Here is a 23,282-nt window from a genome sequence, read left to right on the forward strand (position 1 = left end):
AAATTCTGAAATCAGGTATGTATTTCAGTCATTTCAACACAGCTGGTGTTTGGTTTAGAAAAAAAATTTAATACTCATTCCTCAAATCCCAAAATATAGGTTTTTCATATGCAAGGGGAGGTGGGGAGATAGATTTGAGAGATCGATATGAGAATCAACTTTATAATTATTATTTTAATTTATATATAAGTATTTAAATATAATTATTTAATTTCAAATTAAATATATGAATAAAAAATATATTAAAATAATAATAAAATTATATATTTAATTAAATTTAAATTATTAATTTAAAATATTTTAAATTAAAGATATTCATCACACCATATACCCCTAATTTCTTTAAATTTAAACGGCTGTCCGCTCTTCTTTTTTAATCACAAACACTCCCTGCAAAAGCCAACTCGCACGTCTTTTTTCTCCTGCTTTAAACCCCTCTGAACACACACACAACATACACTAAAAAAAATGAGAAGGTTCTTTAGCAGAGGCTCAGGCGAGGAATCACCGGCGGCGACTCCTTCGCCGGAGCCAGCGCCTTACTCACCTTACACTGCCACACCGCCTGTTCCGTCGGGTCCTCCGAGAGCGATCCGTCTGGTTTACTGTGACGAGAATGGCAAGTTCAAGATGGATCCGGAGGCTGTTGCTGTGCTTCAGCTTCTCAAGGAGCCTGTTGGCGTTGTTTCTGTTTGCGGTCGGGCTCGTCAGGGCAAGAGCTTCATTCTCAATCAGGTTCATTGCCCCTTTCCATTACTCGGTTTCGTGTTTTTTATTGTTTGTTTAATCGGAATTAGGGTTTAGGTTTTGAAATTGGTCAAGCTGAGTTACAGAAATTTGAATTTTAGACTCGTGTACGCGACTTTGAGACTTGAAGTTGGTAGGATCAGTGTTTGAATTGAGGTGTGTTAGGGTAGGGTTTTGGAATTAGAATTGGTGAAGTTGAATTGCGAGCTCTCTGACTTTGTTGTTATGTACCAATATATTAACATGTAGGATCTATGTTAGGTTTGCGGTGTGTTTAAATTTTTGGTCTGGATACTGATTTAGTTTTAGGGTTTTGCGGATTACAAATTTAATTAATTAGGTTTTGAAAGTTCTGTTTTGTAAGTATTATTGATCAGCTTCTTTGAAAACAATATGTGGTGTTATGGAGACATTGTGACTTTTCTATTTATAGTTCCAGTTTTTGTTGTACTATTCTTCTCTATTAGGAACAGTTTAACTCGTTGAGAGCAAGGCGATAAAGAATACATATTTGTTATGATGATGATGCTGTATGAAGATAGGAGTAAGTCCATGTGTACACTGATTGGTTGAGAGACAAATAACCTTTAGAGGTTTTAACCGTTTTTAACTCATAAAACTTAAACTGTGATAATTATATGACAATTACATGTCTTTTTATAGTAGTAAAAGTGTAAAACCATAATTTTGATACTAAGAAAGAGGACAAATATCAAAATCATCACGCGTTTCATCCAAATGTATCAAATTTATATCAAGAAGATCATCTGCTGATGATTGAATAGATGCAATATTTCAACTTTAGTGACTAATTTGAAACAAAATTTCAATATAGTTACTAAGTTGAGTCATTTTTGGAATGAATGATGAATTTGATATATTTTGATGAAACGAGGGAACTTTGATATTTATCCCAATAAGAAAGTGACATAATTTCGATAATCACTGTGTCTTGATCATGGTTGTCAAGTCGACGACTAGTCAACGACTAGTCGACGAGTAGTCGACGAGTCGACATACAAAATGAAGTCGGGCCTCGACTTGTCCAATCTGTCGTCCATGGGTTTTACCCGGGTCCGACCCGGTACCCGGCCCAAAACCCAATTAAATACCCGACCCGAATCATAAAAATTAGGCATTTTTTTTAATAAAACTTACGTCTTTTTTAATCGAAACCTAAAGCCTCATCAATCATCTCATAACATCGCGACTTCATCTCTATTTGATTTATCTCCGGCGGCTCCGATCTATCTCCGGCGTCTCTCCGGCGGCTCTGGTTTCTCAGGTATGTTCTTTATCTCTTCTTCTTCTCTCTTCTTCTTCATCTAACCTCTCTTCTTTTTTCTCCAATCTCCTTTTTCATCTCTCACTTTTTCGTTCTCTTTTTGTTCTGTTTGTTCCCCACGTTGACTATATATACACACAATCAGTGTATATATACATACGTTACTTTTACTTTCTATTTCAAAAGTTTTATTATTTTTGTTTTAAAATTATTATTCTTATGTATTTTTACAATCAGGGTATATGGCTCTGGTTTCCCTTTTTATTTTATTCTTATTTATTTCTTTATTTTAAAATTTATTTCTTTATTTTAAAAATTTTACAGTTTCAAATTTATTTCTTCATTTTAAAATTTTACCTCAAAATCTTAAAAAAAACAACTCCCATTTGTAGCTTGAATTCATAATTGTGTTGTTTAGTTTATTTACCTCAAATTTATTTTATCTCAAATATATTTCTTTATTTCTTTCTGAGATGGATCATTATTGATGCATAATTGTCTTTGTTTAGTTTATTTCACTCTTTGATGCATTATTGTGTTTTTAGTTGTTTTGACTTTGGGTACTAAAACTTATTATCTATTAGTTTTATTTAAATTATGAAGTTGATATGTGTTTGTTTATGTCATATATTATAGTTGCTCTAAATATATGTATGTCGACTATTTATCGATTATTTATCGACTTTTTACGACTAGTCGGGCGACTTGTCGACTAGTGAGTTTGAAGGTACTCGAGCGCCTAGGCTCGACTTATCGACTTGACAAGCATGGTCTTGATGTAAAGGCGAGTTAACATAAAGGGTGCGAGTAACAGAGATGTTATCTACAGTATTCTTTTGTTTGCTTGTTATAGTTTGGGTGTTTTATGATACAATGCATGGCCACTTCAGGAGCTATTACTGTTTTATGTTTATGTATATACAGAGTTTAATGATACAGGTAATATTTTCAGATATGTCATTACTCTTAAGAACATTTAATAATGAACAACAAAAGCATATATGCATACATATTTTTTGAATCTTGGAAAATTTTAATTGTATTCCGATTACCAACGGTGCTCATGCAATTTATGTGTTGTAGCTTCTTGGAAGGAGTAGTGGGTTCCAGGTGGCGTCAACTCACCGACCATGTACGAAAGGCCTTTGGCTGTGGAGCACTCCTCTTAGAAGGACTGCTCTTGATGGCACCGTATACAACCTGATGCTTTTAGATAGTGAAGGGATTGATGCGTACGATCAAACGGTTAGCTTTTACAATATTTGGCTGTGATTACCATATTATCATTATTTTTGTTTGTTTTCGTTTCCAGGCTTTCTTTTATCCCAAATAAGTTATTTGGTTGTTGCCAGTTCTCTATTAGTATGTGGCTGTGTATTCCCATAGTGGTTGCAACTACCTAGCTTGATCTCTGTTTCACCCTGTTTAATTACTTACTGAAGTTTCCTTTTCTTTTACAATTCTTTTATATAATTGTGTTTCTTTCTTTTTTCCCTTGGATTCTGTTGCAGGGAACTTACAGCACACAAATTTTTTCACTAGCTGTCCTATTATCGAGCATGTTCATATACAACCAGGTTGGAAAAAGTTACAGGCATTTGTATTATTTGTATTCTAAATTTTGGGATCTATCTTTTGTTCATGTGCTAATACAAAGTTTATCTTTCCCAGATCGGTGGAATTGATGAAGCTTCTCTTGATCGTCTTTCCCTCGTGACTGAAATGAGTAAACGTATACGTGTTAGAGCCTCTGGGGAAAAAAGTACTGCTTCTGAGATTGGCCAGTTCTCTCCTATATTTGTCTGGCTTCTAAGGGTAATGCTGTTTGTATATATGTACATCATATACAAACACACCCATCCCCCCCAACACCACTTTTGTTAGTTTTTTTGTTTATCTAAATTGATGGTCGTCATGACTCATTTTGCATTTTAATTACTGAGTTGATCCCTCTTACTATTTTTTAATCTATTTACATATATAATTGCAGGACTTCTATCTAGATTTGGTGGAGGATAATAGGAGAATAACACCTCGTGACTATTTGGAGATTGCATTGAGGCCAGTTCAAGGTAGCAAGAGAGATGTGGCTGCTAAAAATGAGGTTGGTCATTAGGCTATATTATAGATTTAATAAACATACATGCTTGTGGTAATATGCCTGTTGTAGTGAAAGAAATAATTTTATTCAGATAAATGTCTAAGAGCAAATCTAGTGTAATGGAGTTCTAAAAGCAGTTTTGTGAACATTGGAAGTACTTGGTAAGTAATTGGAAATCACATGACAACCTAGGAAGCAGGGATACTTAGGCTACCCAACCTATCCTTGTGTCTGGGACACTTGTATATTGTATTTGATATGGAGATACTTGCACTTTTGCACATTCCAAAAGTTCAAATTTCCTTTTCACAAATTTTAACTGAAATTAGTTTTAAGTAAATACTTACAGAAAAGTAAATCCTTGATATCAGTTAGTGTTAACTAACTAATCAGTAAGAAATTCAGTTTTGCTACAAATTGGTTTTTGAAATGGTTATGTTTTTTTTAATATCTAAATGGTCTTAACAAAGCCCAAACTGAGTATAATCACGTTTATAATTTATTGCTGATTGTGATATCAAACTCCGTTACTCGAAATCTCCATTTTTGTCCTTTTACCCGTGTCCACAAGACATGACTTGGGTGGTGGGTATGGGATCTGATTGGATCCTTCTTACTAAAATTGGACACTTCACCTTGTAGCATCCTAGTTTAAAATGAAAATTAAGTCTCGTTGCAACTTATAGAGAACGGTCTATGAGTGACTTGTGACTTGTTTCCATGTTATTCTTTTGATATTATACTACAGTTTAACATACATAATTAAGTGTATATGTTTTATGTTTTATGGTAGTAACACTATTTTTAAGAATGTATGACAATCCATATAAAGTTTTACTTGTCCTAAGCTTAACAAGCCGAGTCCGCGCATCCGTGTCCAACTTTGGATCCCCATACACGAATCCTAATTATGGTGAAACTACGAATCCGACTCTTAGTTTCGCATTCGTGTCCAACATTCGTACCTGAATTGGGGTAACATACAAACCTACAAGTTAATCAGTCTTTCACTTTTCACTTGTAATGTTAACAAATAGAAAGTAGTTATACTTCAAAATTATATTACTGTTTATAAAAAAACCCAAAATAAGCATGTAATATGAACACTGTAATTATTTATTGCTGATTGTATTATCAAATTTAGAAGTTATTCAGTCTTTTAATTGCGTTAATGTGTAATGCATATAGTTAGAAGATAGTTATACTTCAAAAAGTAGGGTGCTATTCATAAACTATAATAGTTACTATGGTTTTACGGTTTGTTAATTTGTAATGTATACTAGTAGTTGATAGCCATACTTAAAAAACTAGAATATTGTTCATAAACTATACTCCCTCCGTACCACCCAATTCTTTACATTGGGGACGGGGGCTCGGCACGCACTTTAAGACTCTTATAAAATGTAATTGCTTAATTTTTTTTTTAATTTTTTCTTCTTCTAAATAAAGATATATTGTTCAATTTTTTTTACAAAAATATTTTTTTTTTTTAAAATATGAATATATACCTTATAGTAGCCTTAAAATGTTTGCCAAGTATGAGAAAAAAACTGTAAAGAAATAGGTGGGACGGAGGGAGTAATAATTACTGACTTTACAATTATAAATTGAATTTATGTGGTATGAATATATTTATTAATTATAAAAAAGAGAATAATCTTTTTGGAAAAGTTTTCTGAGGCAATTTATTAAAACAGCACTGTACGTGTTGTACCACTACAAAAATTAAGCATCTCAGCCTCTCGTTTAACTTTAAACATATTAGCTTATTATTAAAATATCTATCATTGCATTATACTTTTATTATGTTATATATATTTTCTCAATGCCTTTTTATTAATTTTTTTAAAAGAATAATCAAATTATTTCATAACTATTAAACTTACTCCGACATGAGAATTTTTTCTCTTTTTTTCCCATTTAGATATGAACCACTTTTTATATAATGGATTGACAAATATTAATAATTTCTATAAATTATTATATGATTTTTAAAGTTTAAATTTTTAATATTAAAATGACGGAAAATTAATATTAAAACGTTTTAGTTTTTTTGTAAGATTAAAACATTTTAGTTAGCATCCTACTTTTTGCGATAACATATATCCATGTTTGGTGAATATTAAAACCGATTAGTACCATAACTCATCCTTTTAATTAATAATTTGATATATAAATTAGATTTACATCAGTCGTTGGTGATATATTACTCTGGTTTCTGCTAAGATTCCACGTTAATTACGGAGAGAGAGGCTACCTAATAAGACAGTACAGTGCTGCTCCAATGCATCACCTCAGGAAATTTCCTCCGGCAATCTCAGTAACAGAATTCTCTATAAAAGATTATTTTTTTAATATATCCAATTAGTTAAATGAGTAGTGAGTACTTTTTCTGATTACTTCTAAATTACTTTAATTAATGCATTATACAGTGACTCGAACGGGCAAGGCGGATTCGATTTGTTCAGCCTTGGCGAAAACTGGTGTTATTGCTAAACTTTGAAATCAGATTTAAATATGATGAATCAAAGACACATCAAAATACAAATAGAAACCTGGTTTCATGTGTAAAGAAAAATAAAGAGTAGAGAGGTGGTTGCCATTATTGTGATGGATAATGTTAAGAAAATGGTTGCGAAACGGGGATAAAATTTCTATGTAGAGAATTGGTAGAAACATATGTTATTCCCAAGGAACTAACAATGAGATTTACAGAACGGGGGTTGAATGTAAATCTCAAAACTTTTTTAAGTTTTGAGCTGTTTCAAAGGCTAAGTGTTTTGATGAACATTTGTGTGTGAATTGCTTTGGGCAGTTGCAGACGGATATATATTCAAAACACAAATATAAAGAACACAAAGGCTTTAAAAACTTTTCTGGTGGATTTGTTGTTCTACCAGAGATGTGTATTTCAGAAAATTTGTGATTCAAAAGAATTGATCACAGCTGCGTCCTAGTACAAACTAGATGATTTTCTCTCTATGTTTTTCTAAACAGCTCTGGAAAATTCACCATCTAATTACTAGTTGCAACTTGGTTTATATATCACCAAGTTTACAAGTGAAGACAAAAGTACAAATACAATTAAAAAGATTCTTCACATGTTTCTTCTTCATTTCTCTATCCAATGCGATATAGGATAATCTGTGAATCTTTGAATACTTCCTTGTTTGCTCCAGAATGGAAATGCTGCATTTTCTTGATTCCTCCAAGAGGCTACCACATTTCAATTTGTCTCTGTCAACCCATGTGCCTCTGTCAGCTTATGAATTGTCACTATCAACTGCTATTGAACTGAGCATCCGTTGAAGCTTTCATCCGTTGATGGCTTTATCCGTTGATGCATTAGCAGTTGACGCTTTATCCGTTGATGCACTCATCCGTTGATGGATGTTATCCGTTGATGGATGTTATCCGTTGAAGCTTTAGAGACATCCGTTGAATCTTTGTTTCTCATCCGTTGAAGGCCTTTAATTCATCTGTTGATACTACTTCACTTATACAAAATTACAAGGCATGAAATATTTACAATAAGCCCTCCTATTTGCATATCCACTAGTAGTCAACATAACTTATAATTTCTCACAATCATCTAAGAATTATAACTTAAATACAGAAACTGAAATGTTCTACAATACTAAACTTATTTCTAGCACAGAGACATGTAGAAAACATTATATCAGGTCTACTAGCAGTTAAATATAGAAGTGAGCCAACCATGCCTCTATAACTTGTAATGTCCACAGACTTTTCAGCCTTGTTTAATTCAAGCTTGGTGGCAGTAGCCATGGGAGTTTTTGCAGATGAACATTATATCTAGCACAGAGACATGTAGAAAACATTATATCAGGTCTACTAGCAGTTAAATATAGAAGTGAGTCAACCATGCCTCTATAACTTGTAATGTCCACAGACTTTTCAGCCTTGTTTAATTCAAGCTTGGTGGCAGTGGGCATGGGAGTTTTTGCAGATTAACAATCCATTAAGTCAAACTTCTATAAAAGATCATAACTATATTTAGTTTGACTAATGAAAATTCCACCACTAACTTGTTTAATTTGTAAACCAAGAAAATAAGTTAGCTCTCCCATCATGCTCATTTCATATTTACTTTGCATTAACTTAGCAAACTTTTTACAAAGCTTATCATCTGTAGAACCAAATATAATATCATCTACATAAATTTGAACAAGTATTGTAGAGCCATTAACATTTCTAAAGAAAAGAGTTTTGTCAACAGTACCTCTTGTGAAGTAATTATCTAGAAGAAATTTTGACAAAGTCTCATACCAGGCTCTAGGTGCTTGCTTTAGTCCATAGAGTGCTTTCAACAGATAATACACATAGTCTGGAAAATTTGGATCTTCAAATCCTGGAGGTTGGCTTACATAAACTTCTTCCTCCAATTCTCCATTCAGAAATGCACTCTTGACATCCATTTGATAGACTTTGAAATTGGCATGGGCTGCATAGGCTAGAAAGATTCTGATGGCTTCAAGTCTTGCAACTGGAGCAAATGTCTCATCAAAATCTATTCCCTCTTGTTGAGAATAGCCCTTGGCAACCAATCTGGCTTTATTCCTTATGACAATGCCATTTTCATCCATCTTGTTCCTGAATACCCATTTTGTGTCAATAGAGCTCTTGTTCTTTGGCTTGGGTACCAGCTTCCATACCTTGTTCCTCTCAAATTGGTTTAGCTCCTCTTGCATTGCTAAAATCTAATCTGGATCCAATAGAGCTTCTTCCACTCTCTTAGGTTCCTCCTGTGATAGAATACTACTGTATAGACATTCGTCTTGAGTAGCCCTTCTAGTCTGCACCTTAGATGTTGCATCACCAATGATCAATTCAAAAGGATGATTCTTGGTTCATTTTCTTTGAGGTGGTAGATTAGCTCTAGATGAGGTTGCCTCAGTATTATCATGATGTGAGATAGAATGTTGATTGGTTGAAACTCCCCCTGAGTTACTGATCCTTTGAAAGGAACTGGGAGTTCTATCAACTGATGAAGTGAATTGATTATCCGTTGATAGACTATGATCAACGGATGCTTCATTATGTACTTCAACGGATGATGCACTTTGTCTTTCAACGGATACTGCATTACTTCTATCAACGGATGCTGGATTATGACTTTCAACTGATGCAGCATTTTGTGCATTATCCAAAGGCAGATTTTGAATTCTTTTCGAGGTGTCTTCTCCATCATTCTCATCTTCACTATCATCACAATATATCTCAATGTTGTCAAATTTGAGTCCTTCATGATGTCCCTCATCTGTTAGTCCATCAATCTTTTTATCATCAAACACAACATGCACAAATTCCATAACAATGTTGGTTCTTAGATTGTAGACCCTATATGATTTTCCAGCAGAATAACCAACAAATATTCCTTCATCAGCCTTTGCATCAAACTTCCCTTTGTGATCAGGTTGATTCCTTAGAATGTAGCATTTGCAACCAAAGACGTGAAGAAAGTTTAAAGTTGGTTTTCTTCTCTTGAACAATTGATAGGGAGTCATGCCTTTTGCCTGATTGATTAGAGAAATATTCTGAGTGTAACATGCACAGTTAACAGCCTCAGTCCAAAAATATGTTGGGAGTTTTGACTCTTCAAGCATTGTTCTTGCAGCTTCAATTAGTGATCTGTTCTTTCTTTCCACCACACCATTTTGTTGTGGAGTCCTTGGAGCTGAGAACTCATGCATGATCCCATTTTCTTCACAGAACAACCTCATGGTAGAATTCCTGAACTCAGTTCCATTGTCACTCCTGATATTCCTTACTTTGAAATCTGTAAGATTGTTGACTTGCTTGATGTGATTGATAATGATTTCACTAGCTTCATCCTTTGATCCAAGAAAGTAGGTCCATGAAAACTTAGAGAAGTCATCTACAATCACTAGACAATATCTTTTCCTTGAAATTGACAATACATTGACTGGTCCAAAAAGATCCATGTGTAGCAGTTGTAATGATTCATCAATTGCTGATTCAAGCTTTTTACTGAATGATGCTCTCTTTTGCTTTCCTTTCTGACAAGCATCACACAGTCCATCCCTTGAGAATTCCACTAGAGGCATTCCTCTAACTAAGTCCTTTTTGACTAGATCATTCATTGTCTTGAAATTCAAATGGGACAGCTTCTTGTGCCATAGCCAACTTTCATCTGGACTTGCTTTGTTGAAAAGACAAGTAATTGATTCTGCATCTGTAGAGTTGAAGTCAGCCAAGTACACATTCCCTTTTCTAACTCCAGTTAGAACCACTTTGTTGTCCTTCTTACTTGTGACAACACAGGCTTCAGAATTGAAGGAAACAGTATTCCCTCTGTCACATAGTTGACTGATGCTCAATAGATGGTGTTTGAGACCATCAACTAATGCAACTTCATCAATGATGATATTTTCTTTTGAGATTAAGCCATATCCCATAGTGAACCCTTTGCCGTCATCTCCAAAGGTTATGCTAGGGTCAGCTCTCTCCTTGAACTCTGTGAGCAGGGTGAAATCTCCTGTCATGTGCCTTGAACAACCATTGTCCAAGTACCATAGATTCCTTCTTTTTCCCTGCATACAACAAAATCAAATCAAGTTGATTTTGGTACCCAAGTTTCCTTGGGTCCAGCCTAGTTAGTCTTTTTCCTAGACTTCATACCTCCTGCATCTTTTGACTTAGGTAACTTTGGATCAACCTTGGTCTCAGATGTAGTTGGTTGAAGTGTAGAGTTAGTCACAGAATCATTTAGCACATTTGGTTGAATTTGATAAGGCATTGATTGTGCAAACATATTATTCCACATAGGCATGTTGTATGGCATTTGAGGTATACTGAATGCAACAAAATAAGGATTATTAACATATGGCATGTTTGCAAAATGTGCATGAGGATTCTGTTGAGACATAACAGGCATAGTATGCAGAGGTGATATAGACATGTTAGGCATGGAAGGAGTTAAAGGCATGGGAGCATTCTTAACAGACTTGCAGTTAGCAGATAGATGATTAACACTTTTACAATGCACACAACTTTTTCTAGGAGCATACTTATCAGGTGTGTAATTGTTGTGTTTGTTAATCCCTACCTTCCCATTTCTGTTAGATTTCCTTTTAGTTTCCTCTTTATCCTCAACCATCTTAAGCATATTTTTCAACTGATCTAAAGTCATGTGTCCTATATTCACCTTACTGGCATCTTTGGATGTGCTAGCTTCTTCTTTGACAAAATTCTTGGAATTTGGCATCTTTGGATGTGCTAGCTTCTTCTTTGACAAAGTTCTTGGAATTTGAACCAAACTTCTTATTGAGATTTTTCAAATTGTTCTTTTTAGAATCACTTGCCTGTTTTGATTGATGAGTCTTCAACGGATACTCCTTTTCTTCCTTCAACGGATAACCTTCATCATCCGTTGATTCCACATCCGTTGACAATCCATCAATTAATTCTACTTCCTTTTTGTTTTTCTTCACATAGTGATTCGATTCCCTGAACCTTGACAATCTGAGCACTAACATCCCTAGATGTTTTCCAGGCCTTGATTACATCTTGTTCACGTTCTAATTGTTTAGAAAGAATTTCTACTTTCTTAACAGATTCTTCTAGTTCACTCTCAACAGATAAGCATTTGATTTTAATCTTTTCAAGCTCAATTACCTTACCCTCTAACACCGCATTCCTATCACTTAAAAACAAATTATTCTCTTTAATTCTTGTGTTTTCTTTAGCTAGTGATTTAAGAGAAACACGCAAATGATATAATTCATTGGACATGTCATTTATAGCTTCATTGCATTCAATCTTAGAAAGTTGAGAGAGGGCAGTAGTAATTACCTGGTTGCTTGATGAACTAGTTTCATTTTCATCAGAATTAGCCATCAGGGCTAGGTTGACATATTCCATATCATCATCTTCATTGGCTCCATCCGCTGCCCAGTCATCCTGAGTCAGAAAAGCTCCTTCCTTTTGTTTGAGCAAATCGAAATATTTCTTTTTGTAATCCACTTGCTCAAATTTTTTCTTATCAGAGGTTGGCTTTCTGCACTCGTTTGCAAAGTGTCCACTTATGCCGCAGTTATAACATTTGAACTTAGATTTGTCCACCATGTTCTTGTTTGACTTAGTGAATTTAGCATTTTTCTTGAATTTCATCTTTGCAAACCTCCTGGACAGAAAAGTCAGATGTTCATCAACATCATCAGAGTCATCTTGACTGGAACTATCTTCAACCTCAGCTACTTGCTCCTTTCCCTTGCTTGATTCTGATTTGCCTGTGCCAATTTTGAGACTTGGCATTGTCTTATCTTCATTCTTGGCTTCAGTCTTTTCATTGTCAGCTACAAGTGCAACTGATCCACCTTTTCTCTTTCCCTTTTCCAACAGCTCATTTTGCTCCATCTCAAGTTCATAGGTCTTCAAAATTCCATATAATCTTTCAAGTGTGAAGTCCTTATAATCTTGAGAATTCCTTAATGAAACAGTCATAGGCTTCCATTCCTTTGGTAAAGACCTCAAAAATTTTAAGTTGGAATCCTTGACTTGGTTCACTCTGCCATACAGCTTTAATCCATTCAACAGTTTATGAAATCTATTGAAGGTATCATTCAGTGATTCTCCTTCTTCCTGTTGAATGAGAAGCTGCATTTTGTTTTCTCTGACTTGTTCAGTACCTTCACAGATGAGTTGCACATTATCCCAAATTTCCTTAGCAGTTTGGCTGTTAATGACATTATCAAACATATCTTGATCTAAGTCATTAAACAAAATGTTCATGGCTTTCTTGTCCTTGTGAACTTCTTCAATATCTTCATCAGTCCATTCTGCTTTTGGCTTGGGAATAGACTGTCCAATAGCAACTGTGGCAGTTGCAGCTGTGGCTACCTTGTGAGGGATGTGAGGACCATTTTCAATGCAGTTGATGTAGCTTTCATCTTGAGAGAGAAGATGTAGATGCATCTTCACTTTCAAGTGATGATAATTATCTCTTTCCAGGATTGGAATTTTTACACCAATATCCTTCTTACTCATGATGTTAGTAGAATAGATTTTTAAACTCTTTGTAAGTTAAGAGCTTGCTCTGATACCAATTGTTATTCCCAAGGAACTAACAATGAGATTTACAGAAGGGGGGTTGAATGTAAATCTCAAAACTTTTTCAAGTTTTGAGCAGTTTCAAAGGCTAAGTGTTTTGATGAACATTTGTGTGTGAATTGCTTTGGGCAGGTGCAGACAGATATATATTCAAAACACAAATGTAAAGAACACAAAGGCTTTAAAAACTTTTGTGGTGGATTTGTTGTTCCACCAGAGATGTGTATTTCAGAAAATCTGTGATTCAAAAGAATTGATCACAGCTGCGTCCTAGTACAAACTAGATGATTTTCTCTCTATGTTTTTCTAAACAGCCCTGGAAAATTCACCATCTAATTACTAGCTGCAACTTGGTTTATATATCACCAAGTTTATAAGTGAAGACAAAAGTACAAATACAATTAAAAAGTTTCTTCACATGTTTCTTCTTCATTTTTCTATCCAATGCGATCTAGGATAATCTGTGAATCTTTGAATACTTCCTTGTTTGCACCAGAATGGAAATGCTGCATTTTCTTGATTCCTCCAAGAGGCTACCACATTCCAATTTGTCTCTGTCAACCCATGTGCCTCTGTCAGCTTATGAATTGTCACTGTCAACTGCTATTGAACTGAGCATCCGTTGAAGCTTTCATCCGTTGATGCATTAGCAGTTGATGCACTCATCCGTTGATGGATGTTATCCGTTGAAGCTTTAGAGACATCCGTTGAAGGCCTTTAATGCATCAGTTGATACTACTTCACTTATACAAAATTACAAGGCATGAAATATTTACAATTAGCCCTCCTATTTGCATATCCACTAGTAGTCAACATGACTTATAATTTCCCACAATCATCTAAGAATTATAACTTAAATACAGAAACTGAAATGTGCTACAATACTAAACTTATTTCTAAGTAAAGCTATTCCATCAACGGATAGCCAGAATGGTCTTATCCGTTGAGGCTACAAACACTAGATTTATTACTTAAGTGTTTTGTTTAACTTATCATCAAACTAATACACATATTCCTAACAACATAATTTAAGCCATAGGTTTATTAAATGCCCCAAAATTCATAATCTTCTTGATAATGATGATTGCAAGACTTTATATGAAAACTTATGACTTTTAAAGCAAAGTAATTTCCTTATATTCCTTTACGGTTCCGTTACCCGAAATCTAGAATATTTCTAATTTACTTACCTAGTGAATTACAATTAATTATATCCTGAACAATAGATTATTATATACACAAATTAATTTCTTAAATAAATACTTGGTCTGTCAGTATCACCATGCCAAGGAGAAAACTGGAGTCGTACTTTTGCAGCATGACTTACTTTTGGGCGCCAAAATTTAGCACCTGTTATAGTTAGAATTACCGTCGATTTGCGTGAATTGTCAAAACAGTCTTTCTAATATGTGCCCAAGGGCATAAGCACAAATTTTGATGAGCTTGGGCATTTTTATTGGTGGAATTGTTGTGAATGCAGGGGTCCATTAATATTTATGATTAGAGGACCAATCAAAATGCACCAACTCATGGGAGTTGGTGCTTATTGTGTGCCCTTGGGCACACATTAGGAAAACCGTTGTAAAAAATATTGCAACTTTCAACCCTTCATACGAAATTTCACAGTTATGCTTACGTTTTTGCATTTACTTGAGCTTTCTGTTTTCTGTGCTACTTTTAATTCCGAACTTCATGATTATTAGATCAGAGAATCCATTCGAACCCTTTTTCCCGACAGAGAATGTTTCACCCTTGTAAGACCTTCAAACAACGAGAATGATCTCCAGAAACTTGATCAACTTCCTGTGAGTATCTCCCCCTGTACTAAATCATGAACTGTATTCTGGTCAGTAACATTGAATGCAAATGTTTAACCTATATGAAATTTCTTCTACTATGCAGTTGCACAAATTAAGGCCAGAATTTCGATCTGGTTTAGATGCTTTCACCACGTTCATTTTTGAGAGAGCTAGGCCAAAACAAATAGGAGGTACAGTAATGACAGGGCCTATTTTTGCCCGGATCACCCAGTCCTACCTAGATGCACTTAACAAAGGTGTGGTGCCAACAATAACATCTTCGTGGCAGGTTCGATTTATTCTTGGGCTCCACGATTTTTTATGCTTAGTTTCTTTTTGTTATACTCTTTCACGTAAGTTGCTTCTTCCGATACATGGCGTTGTTTGATTTTTTGGTGTTGAATTGATAGTCGATATGCTGTACAACATTTCTAGTACAAGTACATCATATAATTCAAAAACGAAACTGAACATTGCTGTCACTTTAATGTTGCAAATAGAATTTTATGAACAGGGTAACTTAATCATAAAAGGAACGGAACATTCTTTTGTGTCATATTTGTCGAGTACTACTGAAAGTATTACCTGTGACTGGTTGATGACGAGGAACGTAAATAAAGAATTAATTTATATATTATTAATTAGTTTATATTTAGTTAGTGTAGAGATGCATGATGTATTTATCTATATGTTTAATATGTGGGGCTAGGAGTTTATTAAATATGTAGTTTATCTATAATAAAGCTCAATTGTTTATGAGAATTATTCCATCAAGTTATTTTATTAGGGTTTCTAATTCCTTTATAAACATTGTAATCCCCACATTATTACGTACATTTGATTTTATACTTTTCTTGGGAATGATATTGATTTTTATTCTTGGGATTCATATAATTCATTGCTTATTATTGCTTTAAACTTTTTTTTTCATATTCTCTCCTGCATTATTGGAAGATACATTTTGTTATCAAGCTAAATTCTTAGAGACTTGGAGGAAATTAAAATTTAGTTGTAGAATTTAAAACCCTTTTATGGTTGTAGGACTGTTGGTAAATGATTTGGCCTGGTTTATTTGCAAAATCTAGCGGTTACACGCAAAATATGAAAAAATAAGGTTAGCAATGCAAGCTGCGGTAAGTTTTCGATGTGATTCTTAATATTATTCTATAAAATTAATGCTTTATTCGAAAATATTATAACAACTAACAAGTAATAAGATCAAATCAGTGTCAGTAACTAATGTCTAGAGTCTAAAATGCGAGTTCAAGACTTCAATTTCATCAGTGCAGGAAACAACCAAATTTTGTATTTTTTAGCTAATTAACTGTATTTTATTTGCTATTTTCACCCGGTCAGTGTTGGTAGATATTTTATAGCTCAACTAAGACCAGCAGAAATGGAGATCTACGTAATGACCTAAAGCAGAAGTATAAACCTGCTTGACCACTAAACCAATTTATGGAACTAAAATGGTAAAATACATGGTTGTAATGCATCTGATTTTCAATCCCCCACTAAACACTTATTTTTGAACATTGATGAAATTCCTACTATTAGAATGGTGGCTGTGTTTCTGATATATTTGAGACTTGATGAAGTGAAAAGAAATGAAGCATGTACGAGGTTTTGAGATCTTTTTTTTCCTCTATTTACTTTTTCATTCTTTTAAGTATCTCTTGCATATCCTTATTTTGGGTTCAGGAGCCAAAAAAATATTTGCTACAACAGAGTAGGAGCGATAAAGTCAAAGCATCTTTTCACAAAATTTTAATGTTATATTTGAGTTGAATGTACGATAATCCTGTTTGAGCCTTATAAGTTCAAGAAAGTGTCAGAGAGCAATGATATAAGCTGCTGAAGTATAATAAGTTTTTTTATGTTATATTTTAGATGACTGTAAAATTTTGACACTGCTAGTAAATTCAAAAATCCTTGTTGAAATCTTTCAACTTGCACAGAGTGTAGAGGAAGCAGAATGTCAGAGAGCATATGATATAGCTGCTGAAGTATATGTGTCAACTTTTGACCGCTCTAAACCTCCCGAGGAAGTAAGTTCTTGGTTTTCTTTTCATTAATTTGCATATAGTGTACAATTTAGTGCATTTATCTTCTAAATGGCTATAGGCTTCAATGAGAGAAGCACATGAAGAGGCAGTCCAAAAATCAATGGCTGCATTTGATGCAACTGCTGTAGGGTCCGGTTCTACCAGACAGAAACATGAACTACGTCTCAAGCACTTCTTGAGGAAGGCATTCGAGGTAAAAACTATGCTCCTAGAGCTTGTCAGGCACTCTAGAGAAATATTATTTGGAAAATGTTTTAAAACTATGAAACCATATTTTTACATTTCATTTGGTTCATTAGCTCTTAATAATCTTTGGCAAACTATGCAAAAGGAAAGGCGTGGATTACCTTTGAGATATAGTATCCACATTTTTTATTTATTTTTCCATCTACAATATAACCTCTTTAAATTTATACTAAAAAAAATAATTCAAAATCATCACATGCATTGTTTAATAATTCTCAGTACTAATAAGATACTACATTTATAGAGAAGTATGCTATTGCAAGTCTCATATATATATATTGTAAGTTTATAATCTCAAAATATAATATAAATAATATATACATATAGAGTTAAGTTCTATGGAGTCCTTTATTTCTTTGGAGTCCTGGAGTTCATATATATTCTGCAAGTAAAGTATTGCATATATATAGATTATATATACATAATTATATTCATTTGACTCGACTAAGATTTTTTTAGCACAATATGACCTATTAATGTGTGTATACACACATACCAACACACACACACACACACATATATATATTATATATTCATTTGACGTGAACAAGCTTTTATAAGCACAATATGACCTATTAATTTACTTGTATTATCTTAAATTTGATTTTTACAGTTACCATTATTGCTGACACCACCAGATACTTTATATTATAAAACAATAATTTACACATAAGCTTTGTCTAGGTTTTCTCTTCCTTGTCTTATCAGAAGCTTTTACGGGTACTTGTGATTGGTTGATTACAACACAGTACTCACAGACGTTTAACACTGATGCATGCCACTAATGATGGTTGCTAATGATGCAGGATTACAAAAAGGACGCTTTCAGGGAGGCATCACTACAATGTTCAAATGCGATACAGAGCATGGAAAAAGATCTGAGAGCAGCTTGTAATGCTCCCAATGCCAGAGTAGATAATGTCATTAAGGTAGTAATTATATTTAGATCCACCTTATATTTCAATTAATATTCATTACAGTTTTTATGAATTAATTATCACTCATGTCTCAATATTTGGTTTCCTTTTCTTTCGTCCTGATTTAAATATGTTTCTTGTCTTAATGGACTCTACATATATGAATAACTTGAAAAACATTCTCAACACACCTTACCACAAACTACGCATGTCCAGATTGCAACTTGCATATTCATTGAAATTATGAACTGTGCTATCTGTTGGTGTATAATATATTTCCCATTAAAATTTCCATACAGGTTCTAGATGGGCTTTTATCAAAATATGACGTCTCCTTTCACGGTCCAGAAAAATGGAGGAAGTGTACTATATTCTTGCAGCAAAGGTTTGTATTTATTTTCTTTTTTCTTCAAGGATTTTAAAAGCTCGATTAAGGTTCCAGATTTAGCTATTTATCTTCGCTACTGTTGTCTGAACATTCATATAATGTGCTCTGAGAACCAACCTACCGTAGATCTTCAGATCTAGACACATAACGAGTGGACAAAAATGAAATTCTTTATCAGTGTTGCATGGTTCGTGGGTCGGCCTATGGATCCGTGAACTGGTTCGTTCGTACCGGAACATGGGTCGACTTCGATCCAGGTCGCCATGGTTCACGCACCAGTTTGTCATCTTCGACGAACCCCTCCTGGTCTATTCACGATATCGGGATGAGATAGACTATAGCTATCTTATTCTATATATATATGTATATATATTGATATTTTGTACTCTGTTGACTATCTCCCTAAGGTGTCTATTTTTATAATTTAAATTGATTATTTATACTTTTATTATATTATATTTTTAAAAGAAAAATATTGTATTTCCTTATAACTAATATAAATATAAACCAAATCACATAAATAAAAAAGGATCGTTATATCAACCCGCGAACCCGATTCACGACTCATTGTACCCGATTCAAACAAACTAAAGTTTCACGTACCCGTGCTCGTACCACGTGCCGGATCGACCTGCTATCCGTGCAACACTGTTCTTTATTTAATTTAGCTATTAGCAATTATTTGATTCCCCAATCAGTTACTAAGGGCAGAATCATCACGATTAGCAGAATCTGTACAAACATAACACATTACCTATTCCTGATATCACAATTTTACAGATTTAAAGCTAAATCAAATTAACATATATATTTAGCAAAAAAACAATTAATGTTCATAATATCACTCAGTGAACGGTACAATGAGCATTACTAGAAAAATACTGACCTCCTTTTTAAGTTTTTTTAACAGACCCTAGATCTCCTGCAATTTAGAATATGAAGGGGAAGCTCTCATACAATGCTGACAGTTGATGAATAAAATGATAAGTTTTGGTGGACTTGACACAAAAAATTCACTTAAATATTTTTGTTTCTCTTAAAATGCATTTGTAAGCTTTTTCGTTAATGATCGCCCTCCATAATTAAGGTTTGGTGCAATACTTTTTTCCTCATACTTGTATTGTTTCTTTGGTTTCCCTAATATGCTATAATCAATTTTTTTTCCCCTCTTTAGTTTGGAAGGTCCAGTTTCTGACCTTATTAAGAAGCAAATGGATCAAATTGGATCTGAGAAGAGTTCCATCGTGTTGAAGTGCCGCTCAATTGAAGATAAGATGGGATTACTGAACAGGCAACTAGAAGCAAGTGAAAAGTATAAATCTGAATACCTTAAACGGTACGAGGATGCTATAAATGACAAGAAGAAGATCTCGGAAGACTATATGAACCGTATATCCAATCTGCAGAGCAAATGTAGCTCATTGGAAGAGAGATGTTCTAGCTTATCGAAGGCTGTCGATTCAGCTAGACATGAAGGGATGGAGTGGAAAAGAAAGTATGAAAACCTTTTATCGAAGCAGAAAGCAGAAGAAGATCAGGCCAGTTCTGAACTTGCGATTCTTAGGTCCAGGAGCAGCGCTGCTGAGGCAAGGTTGGCTGCTGCTCAGGAACAAAATAAATCTGCTCAAGATGAGGCAGGGGAGTGGAAAAGGAAGTACGACATTGCTGTGAGGGAAGCGAAAAATGCTCTAGAGAAGGCAGCAGCTGTACAAGAACGCTCAAACAAACAAACACAACTGAGGGAAGATGCTTTAAGAGATGAATTTTCTGTTGTACTTGCTGATAAGGTAAATTTTCTTTTTTCCAACTAGACCTGTACTATAAACATATCAGGTTGTATATTGCAAGGACTAAGTGTTTCTGTTATTGTTGTCTATTAATGAAAATGCAGGAAATGGAATTGAAAGATAAGACAGCTAAGATTGAACATGCTGAACAGAGATTGACAACTTTAAGTTTGGAGATGAAGGTATGTTTTCGGTCCTCTTGTTTCAAACATAAGCCACAAATTTACGTTTCCGTTATTTTGTTATAACAGTCTTTTACTCCTTTTTTTGGTGAAACAGTAATAACATTCTGATTTTAATTAGAAAGAAGGCCTTGTAATTTGATTAATCTTTTGGGCCTACACAGAGAACAACAGGTTATGTCTCAAATGCTGACCCGTAAGTTGTAGTATGCTGTCAGTTATACAGCAGCAACATGTTTAGTCTGAACATGTGGTTCACTATCTATTTATAAATTGTGGTACTCTTAAATAAGATAGTGCAACTATAACCTCGAGTTTAAAACTTTGATTTTCTTCAAGGAAATTATACCCCGAACCTATTAATAGATGATATTCTGTTTAACAAGTAGTATGTAAAGTACTTATACAGATGTGGACTACATTAATATATATTGGATAGGAATTTTTTTTCCCCCAGTAATTTGGCCAATTGAAAAAATGTGAATAATTTCAATTGCCGGCATCAATATATGTGCTCATGTAGGCATCTCTTCTGCGTTTTTTTGCAGACTGCAGAATCGAAGATCAAAAGCTATGATATGGAGATAGCAAGCCTAAAGAATCAAATTAAGGACTTAGGGGTCAAATTAGAAACTGTAAAAGCCACTGCACAGTCTTTTGAAAGAGAGGCTAGAACTATGGAACAGGAGAAAGTTCATCTAGAGGAGAAGTATCACTCCGAGTTCAATCGGTTTGAGGAAGTCCAGAAAAGGTGCAAAAATGCCGAGGGGGAAGCTAAACGAGCGACAGAGCTGGCGGATAATGCCCGAGCTGAAGCTGTCACTGCCCAGAAAGAGAAGAGTGATGCTCAAAGGATATCAATGGAAAGACAAAATCAAATTGAGAAGGCTAAGAGGCATCTTGAAAGTTTGAATAGGCAAAAAACAGACCTTGCTACTGAATTAGAGAGGTACAAAATTTCCGAGATGGATGCACGATCTAAAGTTGCAATGCTGGAAGCAAGGGTTGAAGAGAGGGAAAAAGAAATAGAGTCATTATTGCTATCAAACAATGAACAGAGGGCAAATACTGTTCAAGTCCTTGAGAGTCTTTTGGAGACTGAACGTGCAGCACGTACAGAGGCAACAAATAGGGCAGAATCACTTTCTGTTCAGCTACAAGCTACACAAGGAAAATTGGATTTACTTCAGCAGCAAATGACTACAGTTCGCCTTAATGAAACAGCACTGGACAGCAAGCTCAAAACTGCTTCCTGCAGTAAGCGGGTGAGAGTTGATGACTATGATGGGGGTATGGATTCTGTCCATGATATGGAACTCAACGACAGACCATTGAGAGGAAGTAAAAGGACGAGAAGTTCAACCAGCCCTCTACAGTTTACAAGAGAAGGTGGTGGTTCCGTATTTATGGGTGAAGAACAGAACAATAGCCAACAAACTAGTTCTGAAGACTACACAAAGTTCACGGTGCAGAAACTTAAGCAAGAGCTCACAAAACATAATTACGGTGCTGAAGTACTTGAACTTAAGAATCCAACCAAGAAGGATTTTGTTGCTCTCTATGAGAAATGTGTGCTACAGAAGTTGTAGATTTTATGTTATGGACTTGTTTAGGAAGGCAGGCTGTAGTGTACTGAGTGGTTAAGAAATAGGAATGACCAAATTGATGTAAATTTTGGGATCATTTTATCACCCAAGAATTTGTTGGTCTTGGTAAAATTTAGAAGCGGTTTTTTTTTAGTATGCAGTCTTCCAAACTTGTTTGCCAGTTGGCCTTGTCTCTGAGAGTTTCTTTGTGTTTTCTTTTTTTGTTTTCTTGGTTTTTTTCCTTTTTGCATGCGGTATGCGTTTGTGTGGAGTTGCTTCCGGTTGTAAGATATGATCCCAATTGTAGTTTTGTACTATTTGTGAAGCTCGGGATTTAACTTGTGTGGTGATTTTATAAATGACTTCATATGTGTTTGTATTATACATTTGTACTTTCAAATATATCGCCAGTGAATTTGTGGTCAGTTTTACATCACCTTCCCTTGTGATGACGCCTCTTGTAGTTCTACCAGTGAAACATGGCTCGTCAAAAGACTGTATGTGGTACTTTAATACCCAGACCCTGATCGTGTACCATGGGTTTCTCTACTTCGAAGCTACAAAAAACTGAAATTGTTTGAAATATGACCAAAATTCGGTGGTTGCAAATGTTAGGAATCGGACATAATCTGTTTAGAAAGAATATTAAAACATAACAAATTTTTTTGATAAAAGTTAATGAAAGTAACATTTTTTAGAAGAGATGACTAAATCTATCACTTGGATTCCCAGCTGACAAATAGCTACTCCCTCTGGCATGTTGATTTCTATACGTTACTTTTCGGCAGCCTTTTCAATACTCATTTAAAACATAATTTCATAATATTTTTTTAAAAAAAAAATTTTCTGAATAAAAGTTTCATGTTTAAACTTCTATTCAAAAAAAAATTTGAAAAAAATATTACGGAACTATATTTTATAAAGGTCTCGAAATGCGTGCAAATAGTAAACGTATAATAATCAATGGGACGGAGGGAGTATTTTATTTGACAAATGAGTATTGTAAAAAAATATTATATTAAATTTTGACTTATAAATGGGTATTTCAAAATAAAAAAATTGGAATATCCAATTGACAAATGCTC

General features: G+C 34.4%; 1 protein-coding gene across 1 annotated transcript; it reads left to right on the forward strand.

Annotated features, from left to right (window-relative positions):
* Positions 1-375: 375 nt before the first annotated feature.
* Positions 376-22,581, forward strand: LOC141724378 (uncharacterized). The gene is made up of 14 exons (XM_074526503.1): positions 376-735; positions 3,116-3,277; positions 3,544-3,609; positions 3,704-3,847; positions 4,023-4,136; positions 14,930-15,031; positions 15,129-15,314; positions 16,984-17,073; positions 17,150-17,284; positions 18,144-18,266; positions 18,554-18,639; positions 19,817-20,429; positions 20,534-20,611; positions 21,160-22,581. The coding sequence occupies exons 1-14, from the start codon at positions 469-471 to the stop codon at positions 22,198-22,200; spliced, it is 3,207 nt and encodes a 1,068-aa protein (XP_074382604.1). The 5' UTR covers positions 376-468; the 3' UTR covers positions 22,201-22,581.
* Positions 22,582-23,282: the final 701 nt, after the last annotated feature.

The sequence above is a fragment of the Apium graveolens genome, chromosome 5, assembly GCF_009905375.1.
Source record: "Apium graveolens cultivar Ventura chromosome 5, ASM990537v1, whole genome shotgun sequence".
In the NCBI taxonomy this organism is placed as follows: domain Eukaryota; kingdom Viridiplantae; phylum Streptophyta; class Magnoliopsida; order Apiales; family Apiaceae; genus Apium; species Apium graveolens.

Coding starts and splice junctions, on each gene's coding strand:
- LOC141724378 (XM_074526503.1), top strand. CDS start 469: ATGAGAAGGTTCTTTAGCAGAGGCTCAGGCGAGGAATCACCGGCGGCG. Junction 18,640..19,816: donor ACTATATTCTTGCAGCAAAG/GTTTGTATTTAT, acceptor TCCCCTCTTTAG/TTTGGAAGGTCCAGTTTCTG. Junction 20,430..20,533: donor CTGTTGTACTTGCTGATAAG/GTAAATTTTCTT, acceptor ATGAAAATGCAG/GAAATGGAATTGAAAGATAA.